The following is a 17,299-nucleotide window of genomic DNA, read 5'->3' as shown; positions in this document are numbered from 1 at the left end:
GACCTGGCAAAGCTGGTCAAATAGGTAACGACATGGTCAGGTTTGCAACGTAGAAAGACCTTTGGTAGTTCTGGAGGACAGATTTGAAGGGTTGAGCTTGGAGGCAAAGAACTAGCAAGGTAGATGCTATATTAAACCAGTGGAGAGATGATCTGAAGGTTAGCTAAAAACCAATATTGAAACAGCAAGTAAGTACTTTAGGTTACGAATTCTGCTCAGTTTCAGTGATGGCTATTTTTTTTTTTATAGATTTTATTTTTCCTTTTTCTCCCCAAAGCCCCCCAGTACATAGTTGTGTATTTTCAGTTGTGGGTCCTTCTAGTTGTGGCATGTGGGACGCTGCCTCACCATGGCCTGATGAATGGCGCCATGTCTGCATCCAGGATTCGAACCGGCGAAACCCTGGGCCACTGAAGCAGAGTGCGCGAACCCAAGCACTCAGCCATGGAGCCAGCCCCAGTGATGGGTTTTGTCACTAAAGTTAATCTGAACCATTGATGTTAGTTCAGCCCAATAACCTTTCAATCCCTCCCTCCCACCCACTGTGGCTGGAGCATCTTTCTAAGGCATAGTTGTCACAACATTTTGGCTGCCTGAAGTTCCCGCTCCCCATTTATTAAGACTGGGGATCTCCAACTCATTTTTTTTCTCTTGTCTCATAATTTTCTCAAGGTTACAGGGGACAATGGCATATAAGACTTTGCATTCATCTTGGAATCTTCAGTCCCCAACACAGCAATCAGAATATATTGGGTATTTATGAAATATCTGTTCCTTTGAGTTTTAAAAAAATTGTGCTAAGTCCAATTCATTCTTTTAAACTTTTAAAATCAAATTTTTGAAATGTAACTTACATATAATAAAATGCACCTATTTTAAATGTACTGTTCGATGAGTTTTGTCAAATGTATACTACTGTAATCACTATCCCAAATCAAGATAGAGAGCATTTCTATCACCGCCCCAAATTCCCTTGTGCTTCTATTATACTCTTCTATTATATTCTAATACTATTCCTCACATTTTATTGTAATAATTTGTTTAACCTGTTCCTCTCTCCCTAAATTTTGGGCAACTTGAAGACAGAAACTTCACCCTTTTTATCTTTACCACCTGGCAATACAGTGCCTGACACACAGTAGAATGATGAGCTAAACGTTAATCTGAGTTCTTACTGTGCACCCACTACTGCTCTAAGCTCCTTACTAAGCATTTTTCACAACAACCATATGGGTCAGGTACTATTATTATCCCAACGTTCAGATGAGGAAACTAGGGTACAGGAAGGTAGACACCTATCCAAGGTCACATAGCTCATTACTAAATTTCTCTTGTCAAAGAGAGTGCAGATATTCTTCTCTCCACAGCTTTCGCTATTGCTCTTCCACTTAGTCAACTGCAGAAATCCTCATCTCTTCTTTTACTATGGATGCACCAAATTACTTCTGCTATCTGAACTGTTACTATATCTCCTTTTCTCCCATTCACCAAGCATGTATTGAATGCCTTACCAATCCATGCAGGTATCTAATCTCAAAGAAAGTGGGTGGAAGACAGTAACATGTGAACAACTAAAAAAAGAGGGCAGAATATGTTAATTTTCATAGGTGGAAGATTACAAAGGATTGCTAAAGCAGTTCTTTCTTGAAGCTGTCTCTCTTAGGTTTACTTTTCCTTTCCATCTCTGAAGAAGTCATCATTTCATAACCAAATTATTAAAAATACCTTCTACTTACTTTGAAGGAGTCTCTTTCCCATCCAGAACGGTCTATGTTCCCCTGCCAGGCTGTATCATTGCTCATTCCATACAGAATTATTCTGTTTAAAGATCTGTAGCTCCCTGCTCAGCTTTCAAAGCCTTCTACATGCTGCTCCCACCAACCTATTCAATCCTATCTCCCACAACTTTGAGACAAGACCTCCACTATTCCAGCCAGGAGTAAGAATCTCCTTTGAGTACCATTCTAATTTGTCTTGCTGTGCCTTTATACTTTTCCTAATATATTGAAATTTATGAATTTTCAATATAATGCCATTAGTCCCAACAATTCTGAGAGGTGAAGGGTAGATGGAAGAGAAGAAAGAGATAAGGGTCTCTTGAAAAGATCTTGAGATGGGGAGGTAGTTTGAGCTGAGGCTCTCTATCATTCTCTATTGCAGCAGGCTCCGGGAAAGTCCCATTTGGTAGAGCTTCTGGCCACAAATTCAGGCTTGTTCTCAAGGCATATACCACTGCTCTACACTTGTCAAGTGTGGGAACAGCTAACTGGTGGTGGCCAAATGAGCTACAGCGCCAGGCTGAGGTTAGCTTTGGTGCAAAACTGCTTGGACATGCAGACACTAAAAGCTATAATCTTATTTGATATGATTAAGGGAGCATTGCTAGTTTTTTTTTTAGGTATGATAATGGTATTGAGGCATTTGTTAAAAAGATAAAAAGACTAGAAAAAGAAGAACAAATGATGCCCCAAATCAGTAGAAGGAAGGAAATAATAAAAATCAGAGTAGAAATAAATGAAATAGAGACTAAAAAGACAACAAAAAGGATTAATGAAACTAAAAGCTGGTTCTTTGAAAAGATAAACAAGATTGACAAACTTTTAGCTAGACCTACTAAGAAAAAAAGAGAGGCCTCACACAAATAAAATCAGAAGTGAAAAAGGAGAAATTACAATCAATACCACAGAAATACAAAGGGTTATAAGAGAATACCGTGAAAAGCTATATGCCAACAAACTGGATAACCTAGAAGAAATGGGTAAATTCTGAAATTATACAGCCTTCCAAAACTGAATCAAGAAGAAAGAGACAATCTGAATAGACCAATCACTTGCAAGGAGATGGAAAGAGTAATCAAAAACCCCACAAAAAAAAAAACAAAGAAAAATAAAGATCTAAAACCTATCCTTCTCAAACACTTCCTAACTCATTTTATGAGGCCAACACTACCCTGATACCAAAATCAGACAAGAATGACAAATAAAAATTACAGGCCAATATTACTGATGAATATAGATGTAAAAATCCTCAACAAAATATTAGCAAACTGACTACAACAATACATTAAAAGGATCATACACCATGACCAAGTGGGATTTATTCCAGGGATGCAAGGATAGTTCAGCATCTGAAAATCAACCAATGTGATATACCACATTAACAAAATGAAGAATAAAAATCACATGATCATCTCAACAGATGCAGAGAAAGCATTGGACAAGATTCAGCATCCATTTATGAAAAAAACTCTCAATAAAATGGGTATACAAGGAAAATACCTCAACATAATAAAACCTATATATGACAAACCCACAGCTAACATCATACTCAACAGTGAAAAATTGAAAGCCACTCCTCTTGAGAACAGGAAGAAGACAAGTATGCCCATTCTCACCATTCTTGTTCAACATAGTACTGGAAATCCTAGCCAGAGCAATTAGGCAAGAAAAAGAAATAAAAGGGATGCTGCAAGAAATACAATACTAGGCAGAGAGGAAAAATTTCCATTCCCTTTAATATTTCTGTATATATCCAAGTCCATCAGCCAAGGGTAGAGCTAGCACTTAAACTCAGGTTCTCAGACTCCCTTCCTCAGCTGGTCTGAGGGAACTTGCTGTGGTAACAGCCTGCTTGCTTTCCAGTCCACCAGTGCTACTCAAGGCAGAAACTTATCCAGCAGCCATCAAGGGAGAAGAGCTGCTCCTCTTCTTTACTATGCAGGTATTAAATCTTTTCCTAGCTGTTCCTCTCAAAAATCCTTGAGATTAACCACAAAAGGAGGTTTTCTCCCTGGAAACCAAAGTCCTGTGATCTGTCAGACAGTCTCTGGGAAGTATTTAAGATCCACAGTTCTGTTCTCAAAGCAAAATCAGAAAAAGTACCAAATTTTGTTTCTTTGCGTTCATGAAGGTTCACTCAGTGAGGTGGACATCGTTCCCAAAATTGGAGGGAAACTTGCTCTTTTTTTTCCCCCTCCCCTTGGTTAGGTCTCTGTCCCTTTGCTAAGAGAGCTCATCTATAGGATAATTGCCTAGGGGCACGACACCTGCTTAGAGACAAACAGCACTGGAGCTGGGGAGCTCATCCTTGCAGAAGGAAGTAAGAAGAGGCTGGAACTGTGTAGAAAGAGGCATTACTATTAGTTTTACAAAAATATTTTGCTGTTTTATCATAACACAGGCCTCCAAAATACAAGCCGGGGACTCTGGTGCAGACAAAATAACAGTATGAAGAGAACATAATTCCATTCCTAAAACAAAGGTGAGAATCAACTGCATTGTTTACATAAATTGGGTATCTAACATTATCAAGGTTTAAAATTGTTAACTAAGTCACAAGGTAGCTTGTTTAAGCACTGTGGCTTTGACTCTGCCTCCCTCTTACTTACTCATTTTCCATTAGGAAGTCCACAACGTATTTTTTCAAGCAATAAAGATGGGCGTCCACAAGGCCTGTGTGGAAACGTATTCTGGGGTGCCTGCAAAAAGAATAAGAGAGAAGGGGCTCACAATCGGGTAAAATGGGTTCTATCCTGTTATTAGGTAGTAGGCATTAGAAAGTTTATGAGGGTCAGAGCCATGCTGCCTCCACCCCACTCAGGGGAGACCACTATGGTGGATACCAGCTCTGATCCTACCACATAAAAGGGCTTCTCCTAGAGAAACCCTATCGCACAATTTATGAGGCTTTTAGGCTTCCAAAGACATTACACCAAAACTGGTGAGCCGTCAAATCACTGATAAGCCACTTTCTTCTATTCTATCACAAATTCCTACCCACAATTCTTGTAACTAACATTTTCTTGCTTCTGCTCCAACTGCCCCACTTCCGGCAGGCTACACTTTAGCCATGCTTTCCTCCAGGATTTGGCCTGTATAGTAGTCCCCCTTATCTGCCGTTTCACTTTCTGTGGTTTCAGTTACCTGTGATCAACTGAGGTCTGAAAACATTCAGTGGAAAATTCCAGAAATAAACAACTCATAAGTTTTAAATTGCGCACTGTTCTGAGCAGTGATGAAATCTCATGCCATCCTGCTCCGTCTCCCCTGAAACGTGAATCATCCCTTTGTCCAGCATATCCCATGCTGTACACTCTACCCGCCCATTAGTCACTTAGGAGGTGTCCAGGTTATCAGATTGGCTGTCGTGGTACTGCAGTGCTTGTGTTCAAGTAATCATTATTTTACTTAATAATAGCCCCGAAGCACAAGACTACTGATGCTGGCAATTTGGATATGCCAAAGAGAAGCCGAAAAGTGCTTCTTTTAAGTGAAAAGGTGAAAATTCTAGACTTAATAAGGAAAGAAAAAATTGTATGCTGAGGTTGCTAAGATCCACAGTAGCTTTTATTATAGTATATTGTTATAATTATCTTATTTTATTGTTAGTTATTGCTGTTAATCTCTTACTGTGCCTAATTTATAAATTAAACTTTATCATAGGTAAGTATGAATAGGAAAAAACATAGTATACATAGGGTTCAGTACTGTCTGGGGTTTCAGGCACCCACAGACAAGGGGGGACTACTGTATTACTCCATTTTCAAAGATGATGAAGTAAAATTCTACAAATACTCTCTAACTCCCTACTCTTATTTATTCATCAGGACTTTCCCCAGATACACTTTCTCTAGGAAACCTTCACTGACAACCCAAGTTTGTGCTCCCACAATACTTGGTGCCCACCTCTACCAGCTAACTTATCATATGGGAGGTTAACAGCCTATTTACTTGTCTCTCTCCCACTAGACTAAAAGTTCCCTGAGGGCAGAGATTTATCTTCATAGCCTTACCACTTAGCATTGTACCTCACACAGAGTAAAATGTTTAATAAATAGTTATTGAACAAACAAACAAAGGAACAAATTAGGTCAAATTAAGGCATTTGCCTAGTTGCTATCTATTTTAGTATGCCATCTTTGGTTTCGGTCTTAAGAAATACAATACATATAATTTATGTCCAAGGTCACTTTATTTAATAAAAACAGACAGCTGAGGGAGAGGAGGGGAGGGGAAGAGTAGAGTGGAAAAATGGAGATTCCAATGATAACTTCCCGGTTACCATCTTTCTTTTACTCTGTGTTACTTTGCTTTGACTGGCTCATAGTTTTAAGGAAAATTATTCTCATGGCACCTAGATATCCTAAAAATAATTTATCAAATAACTTACGGTGAACCACCCTGGGCTTCCACTCTTTTGGAGAAGGAGAACAAAATGCTTCCAAAAGAACAACAGAGGAGTCAGACGGGATCCCACACCCATAAGACACACACACACACACACACACACACAGAGACATGCCAATTAATGTATACAATGAGGATGAAGAAAAAAGTAGAAGGTACTTCCCAATCCTAACTTCCTGAGATTCTGTTTTTTTCCCTTCTTCTTCTCCCCAAAGCCCCTCAGTACATAGTTGCACATTCCAGCTGCAGGTCCTCCTGGTTCTGCCACGTGGGACACCCCACCAGCATGACCCCATGAGCAGTGCTACATCTGTGCCCAGGATCCAAACCAGCAAAAGCCTGAGCCACTGAAGCGGAGTGCAAGCGAAACCAACCACTTGGCCACCGGCAGGCCCCTGAGATTCTTGACTTCTAAGAAATTCCTCAGGAAATAGAATTTTCCAAATGTGAATGTGGTTACTGTGTGGTGCCTGGGTTTCTTTCAAAGTCCACATCCTGATAATTCTCTCCCTTGATCTAACCAATTTGGAAAGCTGCACTCTCTTGTTCAGTCTCTTGGTTTACAAACTCCTTGAATCATTCTACACACTCTATCTATATTATTTAATCCTCACAAATACCTCATGAGGTAGATACATTACTCTCATTTTTATAGCTGAGGTCAACTTGTATTACACAATCAGGAAAGGAATAATTTAAAAGTTTGAATAATCATTTTCTAAACTGTTATCAATCCCTAGCATACAAGTCATTAAAGTTCATTTAGCATTTTATAGTTTATAAATGTTTCTTCAGCTTTTTACTCTCATCCCATAAAGTAGGTAAAACAAAAATCATTGTAAGAAAAAATGTTCCAAAAATTTTGGTGGTATACTCAAGACTACAGATTTAGTTACAAATCTGGAACACAACAAAGGGACACAGATGAGTAATTCAGAGATTTTTTTCTTTCAGATGAAATTTGTAGTGAATATAAATCTTGGGACTGGGAGACTAATGGCATTTAACTTGTCAAAAAGGTGGTTTCCTTATTTCATTTTATTGTTTGTAAATGATATTAGAAATAAGGATGTTTTAAAAGAAAACAAACAAACAAAACCAAAAATTTCAAAGAGGCACCAGTAAAATCTGAGTAACTGGCTGATTGTTTGGGCCAGGAAGATGTTTTGGATTTGTATAAAATAGAGGAGGGAATCGGTAAATGGAAATTTAATAAGACGTTAATAAAAAATAATTGTAATTATCAATAAGAAATAGTTAAATTTTATGTTTTAAAAGATAATTTAAAACAACTTTCCAATCATAAAAAAGTCCATGCAATAAAAAATAATATACATGAAAAACCTGTGGGAGTCTTTTCAATGATAAAATAAAAATAAAAGCTCAGAGAAATGGTATAAAAAATTTAATCTTCAAAGTCTATAAATCTTTGAAAAACTCCCACAGGTTTTTTATTCTTTCATCTAACATAAGCATAATTTTAAAAATGCTTTTAAAAAGAGCTATTAAAGGGGCTAGCCCCGTGGCTGAGTGGTTAAGTTCGCGCGCTCCGCTGCAGGCGGCCCAGTGTTTCGTTGGTTTCGAATCCTGGGTGCGGACGTGGCACTGCTCATCAGACCACGCTGAGGCAGCGTCCCACATGCCACAACTAGAAGGACCCACAAGGAAGAATATACAATTATGTACCGGGGGGCTTTGGGAGAAAAAGGAAAAAAATAATAAAATCTTTTTTTTTTTAAAAAAAAAGAGCTATTAAAAAAGAGAAAAAGTGAGTGGAGAAGAAAAGAAAAGATCTTAGAAAAGCAGAACAGATAATGGACAAAGATAAAAAAGTCTAGGAAACCTAGGAGAAGGTAAGCCATCAGGAACGTAAAGAATATCTTCAGGGTATTTCTGTAGACCTATTTTTAAAAGAGTAAGTCATAGATTTTAGAATTTGAATTTGTAATGTTTAAAATTTTGAGGGAAATATAGCATATTTTTATGATCTTAAAAACAGGAATACCAGTTTTTAAAGCAAGGAATAAAACTAACAGGTGAAATAATTTTAACAATTATCATTACTTTTTAAAGATTTTATTTTTCCTTTTTCTCCCCAAAGTGCCCCCGGTGCACAGTTGTATATTTTCAGTTGTGGGTCCTTCTAGTTGTGGCATGTGGAACGCTGCCTCAGCGTGGCTTGATGAGCGGTGCCATGTCCGCGCCCCGGATCTGAACCGGTGAAACCCTGGGCCGCCAGAGCGGAGCAAGCGAAACCAACCACTTGGTCATGGGGACGGCCCCTTAACAATTATCAATAATATTATTTTAGAAAAAACAAGGAATGTATACATGAAATACATACTGGGAAAGATGCAAGGATTAAGCATTTACTGTTTAACCACAAAGATCAATGGCTTTTAAAGCATCTTCAAGAAAGTCTTGAACCTGTGAGTTCAGAATTTCTGTTGTCAATTTCATCTTATCCAAAGTTCTCTCCAAATTCTTTAATTTACCTCTTCTCTGGAATATCTGACTGCCAAGGTTCCTTTGGCTTCTGACAGCCCTGCAGTCTGGCTGTGGGTGAAGTGAAGGAGGGGCAGGGCATTGGCCTCAGAGTCCCACTTTGCTCTAGAGAGGCAACTATCATATTTCCCTCCTTCCTCCACCCCTCTCATTTTGGCTTCTAGGTCTTCTGTCTGCTCTTTCACCCTGCTTTGCCATATCCTGGGCATTCATTTCCAGGATCAGTGTGAGTCTCCCTCCCCAGGAATTCTTCCTTTGCCAACCATTTTATTTATTTATTTGTTTATTTATTTATTTTTTAAGATTGACACCTGAGCTAACAAGTGTTGCCAATCTTTTTTTGTTTTTTTGCTTTTTCTCCCCAAATCCCCCCAGTAAATAGTTGTATATTTTAGTTGTGGGTCCTTCTAGTTGTGGCATGTGGGACACCACCTCAACATGGTCTGATCAGCAGTGCCATGTCCGCACCCAGGATCCCAGCCGGCAAAATCCCAGGCCGCCGAAGCGGAGCGTGGGAACTTAACCACTCGGCCACGGGGCCGGCCCCCTGCCAAACATTTTAAATCATACTGAAAGAGATGTCTCCTAGAATAGCAATGGAAAAGATGGTATAGATGAAGTACTTGTGATTTTATTCTCAACCGTTCTTTTCCAGATGCACATAATGCAATCTAACGAGAAAGAGAAAATTCCTTCTGAAAAAATGCTTTCTGGGAGTCATTAGACTTAGGAATCTACCACAAGCATTCAAACATTTAGGAATGCAAACATGCATTCAACAACATTTACTAACAGCCTAGTAATGGTAACAGGTGTTGTGCCAGATAAACAGATGAATAAGACAGATCTGGTCTCTGCCACAATATATATGTCATTTTTATGGTTGTTGAGGGCAGTTATTATGATTGGTAGTATTAGTATAAACAGTAGCTAATAGTCTATCAAGGGAAGCAATTTCCTTTTAAAGATCTTCAAAGAGAATGTCTTGCTCATATCCCTTTCTTTTTAAAAAAAAATTGTAGTAAAATATACATAACATAAAACTATTTTAACCATTTTCAAGTGTATAGTTCTGTGGCATTAAGTACACTCACATTGTAGTGCAACCATCATCAATATCTATCTCCAGAACTTTTTCATTTTCCTCAATTGAAGCTCTGTACCCATTCAACACTTATTCTCCACTTCCTCTCCCCTCCAGCACCCTTGCAACCACCGTTCTACTTTATCTCTTTATGAATCTGACTACACTAGGAAGCTCATATAAGAGGAATCATATAATATTTGTCCCTTTTTCATTGGTTTGTTTCACTTAGCATAATGTCTTTAATGGTCATCCATGTTGTAGCATGTGTCAAAATTTCCTTCCTTTTTTTTTTGGTGAGGAAGATTTGCCTCGAGCTAACATCCGTTGCCAATCCTCCTCTTTTTTTTTTTTTTTTTGGCTTGAGGAAGATTAGCCCTGAGCTAACATTGCACCATTCTTTCTTTATTCTGTATGTGGGATGCCTCCACAACATGGCTGATGAATGGAGTAGGTCTGTGTGTGGGATCCAAACCCATAAACCTGGACCACCAAAGCGGAGTGTGTAGAAATTTAACTACTTGGCCATAGGGCTGGCCCCCAAATTTCCTTCCTTTTCAAGGCTAAATAACATTCCATTGTATGTATATACTATATTTTGTTTACCTATTCATCTGCCTCTGGACACTTGGGTTGCTTCCACCTTTTGGCTATTGTGAATAACACTGCTATGAACATAAGCATACAAATATCAATTCAAGTTGTTCTGCTTTCACACATGTTTCTTTTTCTTTTTTTCTGCTTTTTCTCCCCAAATCCCCCCAGTACATAGTTGTATATTTTAGTTGTGGCATGTGGGATGCCGCCTCAGCGTGGCCTGATGAGCGGTGCCAGGTTTGCACCCAGGATCTGAACCAGCAAAACCCTGGGCCGCCGAAGTGGAGCACGTGAATTAACCACTCAGCCATGGGGCTGGCCCCTCAAGCACATTTCTTAAAAATTTTTTTTATTCTGGAAAATTTCAAACATATACAAAATAAGAGAAAAACATTCCCATGTAACCATCTTACAGTTTCAACAATTATCAACATTTTCTAATCTTTTTAAATTTTTTGCTGTAGTTTTTTTTTTTTTTTTGAGGAAGATTAGCCCTGAGCTAACTACTGCCAACCCTCCTCTTTTTGCTGAGGAAGACTGGCCCTGAGCTAACATCCATGCCCATCTTCCTCTACTTTATATGTGGGATGCCTACCACAGCATGGCTTTTGCCAAGTGGTGCCATGTCTGCACCCGGGATCCGAACTGGCGAACCCCAGGCTGCTGAGAAGTGGAACACGTGAACTTAAGTGCTGCGCCACCGGGCCGGCCCTGCTGTAGTATTTATTATGAGTTGAATTATGTCCCCCCAAAATATGTTGAAGTCCTAACCCCTAGTACCTGTGAATGCAACCTTACTTGGAAATACAGTGTTTGCAGATGATCAAATTAAGCTAAGGTCATTAGGGGGGCCCTAATCCAAAATGATTGGTGTCCTTATAAAAATGGAAATTTGGATACAGAGACGGACATGAATAGAAGGAAGACAATGTGAAGACATGGCGAGGATGTCATCTACAAGTCAAGAATATCTGAGGCTAGCAGAAGCTAGGAGAGAGGTATGGGACAGGTTCTCCCTCACAGCTGCCAGAAGGAATCAACCTTGCCAACAACTTGATTTCAGACGTCTAGCCTCCAGAACTGTAAGACAATAAACTTCTGTTGTTCTAAGCTACTCAGTTTGTGGTACTTTGTTATGGCAACCTTAGCAAACTAATACAGTACTTTTTCTTGGTGAGGAAGATTGGTCCTGAGCTAAAAATCTGTTGCCAATCTTCCTGTATTTTGTTTGTGGGACACCACCACAGCAGGGCTTGATGAGTGGTGTGTAGGTCCATGCCTAGGATATGAACCTGCAAACCGTGGGCCACTGAAGCAGAGTGCGTGAACTTAACCACTATGCCACCAGGCTAGCCCCTTAATAGAGTATTTTAAAGCAAATTCCAGACATAAAGTCATTTTACCTGTATAGACTCCAGTATATGTAGTATTCATTTCTAACTGAAAAGGACTTCAAAATATAATCACTGTGTTATTACTACACCTAATAAAATTATCAATGACTTCATGTCATCTAATATCCAATCCATATAAAAGTCCCCCTCCCTTATTCCCCTGCCAAGCCATTATCATTAGAGAGAGTGAGTCACCTGTTTTATAGCATTGTATAAATTTCAGGTGGACATTATTATATATCCGTTTCTGTATAGACTACATTGTGTTCACCACCAATAGTCTAGTTTTTATCTGTCACCATATGTAAGCGGGCAGATTACTTTTAAGTGTCGATGAGTTCAAGGATCAAGCTTTACATGTGTTTCAGTATTTACTTACTCAAATTTTCTCCCAATATTAACAACTTGAAATACCGTGTGTCAGAGACAAAGCTTTAAGATCTGGAGGGAAGTTGTAGGAAAGACTACCACACAGACACTGGTGTTCAGAATAATGCAGGACTGCAGAGTCAAGATTTTTCTGAGCTTGCTTTAATTCAAAGAAAACTGAACATAGAGCTATGTGTACTAGCAATACTGTACAAAACAAAAAATTTGTAAAACTATGGAGTTAGGGAATAAAAAAGCAGGCCAGAAGGGCAGCCCGGAAAGAAGGAAATAGGTCCATGAAAGACAAAATAAATACTTAAAAAAAGAAGTAATTAGTATGGTTAAAATTGCACCATTTGCTCCCTCGTAAAATAATCTTAAGATTTTAAATGTCCAAAGCTCTTAATGATTCTAAAAAAGGTCTGAGCCTCTTAGTTAATAACAAGATCTGTAATTCTCCCCCAAAAGCTCTCAAGGGATTCAGATCCTCATTTCTACAGAATGGGGGCAAAGGTCCCTCCCCAGAATCATCATGTGTGCAGGAAGAACTGAGTTGCTTTTATTCTGCTCACTGCATAAGTTATAACAAAGGCCAGCTGGAGCTCTATTCCCTGACATGCTCATAGTGCAATGCTCACTTCCTAGAAGAGTGAGTAGAAAAAGGCTGATAGCTAAAGAAGCAGTTTATGGTAGCTGCATGTTTAAAAACAAATTCATCTAGACATCCCACGCAGGCAGACTATTAGACAAGCAGCACTGTTGTAAATGGGACCTGAAGAATTTCTAGCGTAGTGGAAGAACTGGTGTGTATGCTGAGACAGCCCACAGCGACCTAGCGAAGAAGGAAAGAAGGCCTCTACTAACCTAAACTGAGTATGTCCTAACAGTTTATATGACTGCACAGAATGACTTCTTCAAAACCAAACTGAGTCCAAAACTTGGAGACAGGAGAATAGTAAGGAATGGGAACAGAATGAAGAAAACTCAGTTGACCAAAAACTCCAGATACAAAACAAACTTTAACATACGTCTTTCTTTGCATAAATATGAATGCTAACAGGTGAAGGAAATGTCATGCATGGCTCCTGAATTCAGATGCCAGGGAACTGGAGCTTGAAACAATGATTCTTAAGAACCAGGAGCAACAATTCCAATGAGGGTAAAAGCCTCCTATGATAACTTAGCCATCTTAAAGTGTTTGATGCAACAACATAAACACCCTCTCTCTCTATTTGAGCCCATCAGATAATCACCCTCTATTTTATTTGGCAATCTTAAACATGTTCCAGTAAAGAAGCATCTTCTCTCTCACTAGAAGAGTCAGAGCTAATTCCCTACTGCCTAATCATCACAATTTAAAAGAAACTAGAGGCCAAGGTATGCTTGAAATAACCAAGTTTGCTCAAAAGAAGAGGAAAGAGAATGACTTATGGAGCATGGCTACTTACTAGCTTTCTATAATTGTAATGAGATAGATTTTGGGGCAAGCACTTGTTGCATAACTACTTGGTAGCCATTTTATAGGAAGGCACCTACCATACCACTCCAAATGCCTGATCTTGGCACTGTACGTGGCAGGAACGAGAGATTGCTGCCCATTAGGAGTGCATATGGAGTCACTAAACTAAAGGTCTGCCTGTGCAGCTGAGTCGCCTATGGCACAATTGGTGCTCAGGCCTCTCTAAGAAAAGCCGGTGTGTTGAAGTGAAAGCCCGGGACTCAGTGCAGCAGAAACTGCCAGAGCTGGAAGAGTTCTTCAGAGTTCTAAGTGCTGCTCCCCACCGTACTGACGGAAAACAAAGGAAATTGTCTTAGTCCATGTCAAAAACAAATCACTTCACTCCTCTAGGAGACTGCCCCTAGCTTATATTCATTGAATACCTACTATATCTCAGGCACTTGGGATACAGGAGTGAACAAAATGGACATGACCCCTGCATGAAGCTTACAGTTGAATGAAAAATAAATTATTTCAAGTATGTAAAAGCTGTAAAAGGCAAGCACAGAAAGCTATAGAAGCACATAATGGGGGACCTGGCCCAGGTCAGAAGGTGATGGGGAGCTTCTGTTTAAGCTTAGACCTGAAGGAAGAGCAAGAGTTAGCCAGGAGAAAGGGGTGGAGAAACTGAGATGGGCACTTTGGGCAGAGAAAACAGTAGATGCCAAGACCCTGAGGCAGATTGGTGAGTGCGAGGAGCTAAAGATGCTCAGTACCGATAAAACAGAAAACAAGATGGGGAAAGGCACAAGATGAGGTTGGAAAGGTTCTAGGCCATGTTAAGGACTTTGGTCTTTATTCTAAAGGAAATAGGTCTCAGGTTGTGTACAGGTAAAGGTAGAGGTATATAACACAGAATCATCTCCCATGTCTCTAGCATATTCAGTATCTTAAGACTAAGGACCACTTGTATTCTGTAGTATCACTGGCTTAACAGTGAGCTAAATCAAAGTTGAAAGGCACCTTGGTATAGTAAAAAGAGCACCGGACTAAGAGTCAGGTTTCTAGTTCTGATCTTGCTGCTAAATACTGCACAATCTTTCCTCATGCCAGCTTCCTTGTTATAAAACGGAATATTGTGCTTCAAAGAGTTCTAGAACTTCATGGAGGTGCTTCAGGAACTACTACGGGAAGCCTGAACCAGAATAATCCTGTGTTCTATGTTTTATATCTTAGGTTTCTATATAAGATTTCACTTAAAGGAAAAGTTCCACTGCCTTAAGAGAAAATTGAAAAATTACTGCAATTTTTAATCATAGATAATACATTAATTCAATAAACACGGAGATCTATCATATTACTGACCTGTAGCAGAGTTATCAGGATGATCAGAAATTACTTAAAATGTGTCGTATGGTACTTGTCATATATTAGGCACTCATTAAATGATAACAATTATTATTATTATCATGGGCCAAGCACTGTGCTTGGTACCAGGGACACAGAGTTGAAATAAACAGATGTTGCCCTTAGGAGCTCACGATCTAGTAGAGAAGATGACATGTTGAAAAACATTTTATAGTATAATGTGGTACACATAGTAATGAAGGGAGCTAGTACAGAAAAGGATGCAATGATTTCTCTAAGGGAGCAGGCTTAGGATAAGGTTTCACAGGGGTGGATGAAGCTTGAGGGTGGTTCTGAAAGATGAGAAGAAATCTGCTAGGCAGGTAAAGCCTAGCCTGCTAGGCAGGAAAAGGATATTTCAGATTGAGGGACTAGTGTATATTGTATTTTGTATCTTAGGTGATGGAAAATCATGGAAAGTTACTGTTTTAAGGAAATACATATACATGGTATGCTGGTTTTGTATGTATTAGCTGAGCTGGAATTACATTATACAAAACTCTCTTTTCTGAATGGTTCTGAGTTGGTTAGCAACGGCCACAAGAGATATTTTGCACAAGTGACATTTAGAAGGCAAAAGTAAAGCTCCAGCCACATTTTTTATGCTCTGAAGGTCAATGGATGGTGCCAAGTACTTGGTAACTTGTGCACGTCACTGATATGCTAGCTCACTTAGTAGGCACAGAACAGTACCCAGACCTCCAGTTCCCCCAGAGCCTGCCAGATATCCTCCTTCACCTTCTCTTGAATTCTGAGCCAAGCACTGTGTAGCTCTGTGGTGAAGGATGCCAGCTTCTCCTGCAGATCACCCACAACTATGAAGCTGAAGGTGCTAAGAGACAGATGTGGGTACCACTTTGTCCTGTGGTCCGTGTTTGTTCTTGCTCGTGTCCAATCCAGCTTTCCTTTCTGACTGTTGGTCTGACAGTGATATCAGGCTCAACACTAGACACAGAAGCAACAGCATGCATACACTGCTCTACCAGCTTCCATAATTGCACAATAAATCCTTTATTCTATATCACTCACGGTGGTTCTGCTTTTCTGATATAAAAATTGCTACCAGAAGCGGTCCTGGAAGAATGGAACCTTAACGATGGGTTTATTGAATTTACTGAATTGGTTCTGTGTTACCTGGAATTAGTTCTCTGATTTAGGTTTAAAGGCCTTCCAACCAAGTGGATGACACCCACCCAGATTAATCTGGATAATTTCCCTTACTTAAAATCAACAGATTGTTGATGTTAACCACATCTACAAAATACCTTCACAGTAACACAGATTAGTGTTTGAAAAACTGGGTACTAGAGCCTAACCAAATTGACACATAAAAATAACCATCACATAGACTGATGAGAACCACATGTCTAACATTAATACAGGAGCCAGCAAAGCCTTTCTAGGCAGGATCACACTGCTCTCACCCTCCCTGCCATCCTAACCCAGAGAGCTGGAACCTGCTGAGGCCTGGAACATCCCTCACCCTCCCCAAGAGGTACTCTAGACAGCAACCTGCACAGCCCCATTGACAAAGAGCTCCTACTCAAAGATAAGCCCAGGAAAGAGAGCTGTCTCTCCCAAATTATTCTTCCAAGCTGCCTGGTCCACTATGTCCGAAGAATTCAGTAAAAAAAAAAGTTACCATCTTCCATAGAAACTGGGTAAAAATGGACATATTTCAATTTGCATTTGACTTGGTCTCACTGGCCTAGCTAATATGACCTTTCACAGGTCGACCTTTCAGTCCTCAATTCTCCTGGGAAGATGAAGCAATATTCCTATTTTCAGGTCCAGTTCCAAGCTGGCTGTGTAGATGGCCAGAGGCAAAGGCCCAGTAAAGGATCACTGAGGGGTTCATTCCTCAAAGCTTGGTTCCAGATCTTTCATGGCTAGAGTTACATCAAACTCAAAAGACATTACAAAACAATCTGCTCAGACACTCCCCACCCTTTGGAGTTCAACAGTTAGGTAAATAAATTTTTCCTGAGTGCCAGATATGTGCTAGGTACTTAAGTGTATTAGGTATATAATACTGAATGAAACATAGCTCTGATCTAGTAATCACTTTATTGTTTGTAAACCTCTAAAGACTTCCCTTGCTAATATTAAAGCTTTTCATATTATACTCTGTGCTTCAGAGAAACTTGTACTTTTGATTTCTTTTCTCTGTGCCTTTGCTCGTGTGGCTCCTTCTGGAATGCCTGCCTCTACCCATGTGCACCCACTACTCCCAACATCTATAAATCCTTAAAGTTCCAGCCTCAAATGTAATTTTCTCCATAAAAGTTTCCCTGATTCTCCTAATCTAGTGAGATTTTCC

The 17,299-nt window shown here is 39.6% G+C and overlaps 1 protein-coding gene and 1 long non-coding RNA gene across 5 annotated transcripts in view; one reads left to right on the top strand and one right to left on the bottom strand.

Annotated features, from left to right (window-relative positions):
* The window catches only part of LOC139045319 (uncharacterized), a 65,625-nt gene extending 61,244 nt beyond the window's left edge, over positions 1-4,381 (top strand). Inside the window, exon 3 of the long non-coding RNA XR_011503428.1 lies at positions 4,180-4,381. This is a non-coding gene — a long non-coding RNA (uncharacterized lncRNA). The remainder of the gene's footprint in view (positions 1-4,179) is intronic.
* Positions 1-17,299, bottom strand: part of EIF2B3 (eukaryotic translation initiation factor 2B subunit gamma) — a 129,113-nt gene that overhangs the window by 35,711 nt on the left and 76,103 nt on the right. For all 4 annotated transcript variants that reach the window (XM_070510037.1, XM_014828065.3, XM_070510039.1 and 1 more), the window contains one exon: positions 4,388-4,477. In XM_070510037.1, coding sequence (XP_070366138.1) covers positions 4,388-4,477 — 90 coding nt within the window. The remainder of the gene's footprint in view (positions 1-4,387; positions 4,478-17,299) is intronic.

Source organism: Equus asinus, chromosome 5, assembly GCF_041296235.1.
Source record: "Equus asinus isolate D_3611 breed Donkey chromosome 5, EquAss-T2T_v2, whole genome shotgun sequence".
NCBI classification, from domain to species: Eukaryota; Metazoa; Chordata; class Mammalia; order Perissodactyla; family Equidae; genus Equus; species Equus asinus.
This window is presented reverse-complemented; position numbering and strand designations above follow the sequence as displayed.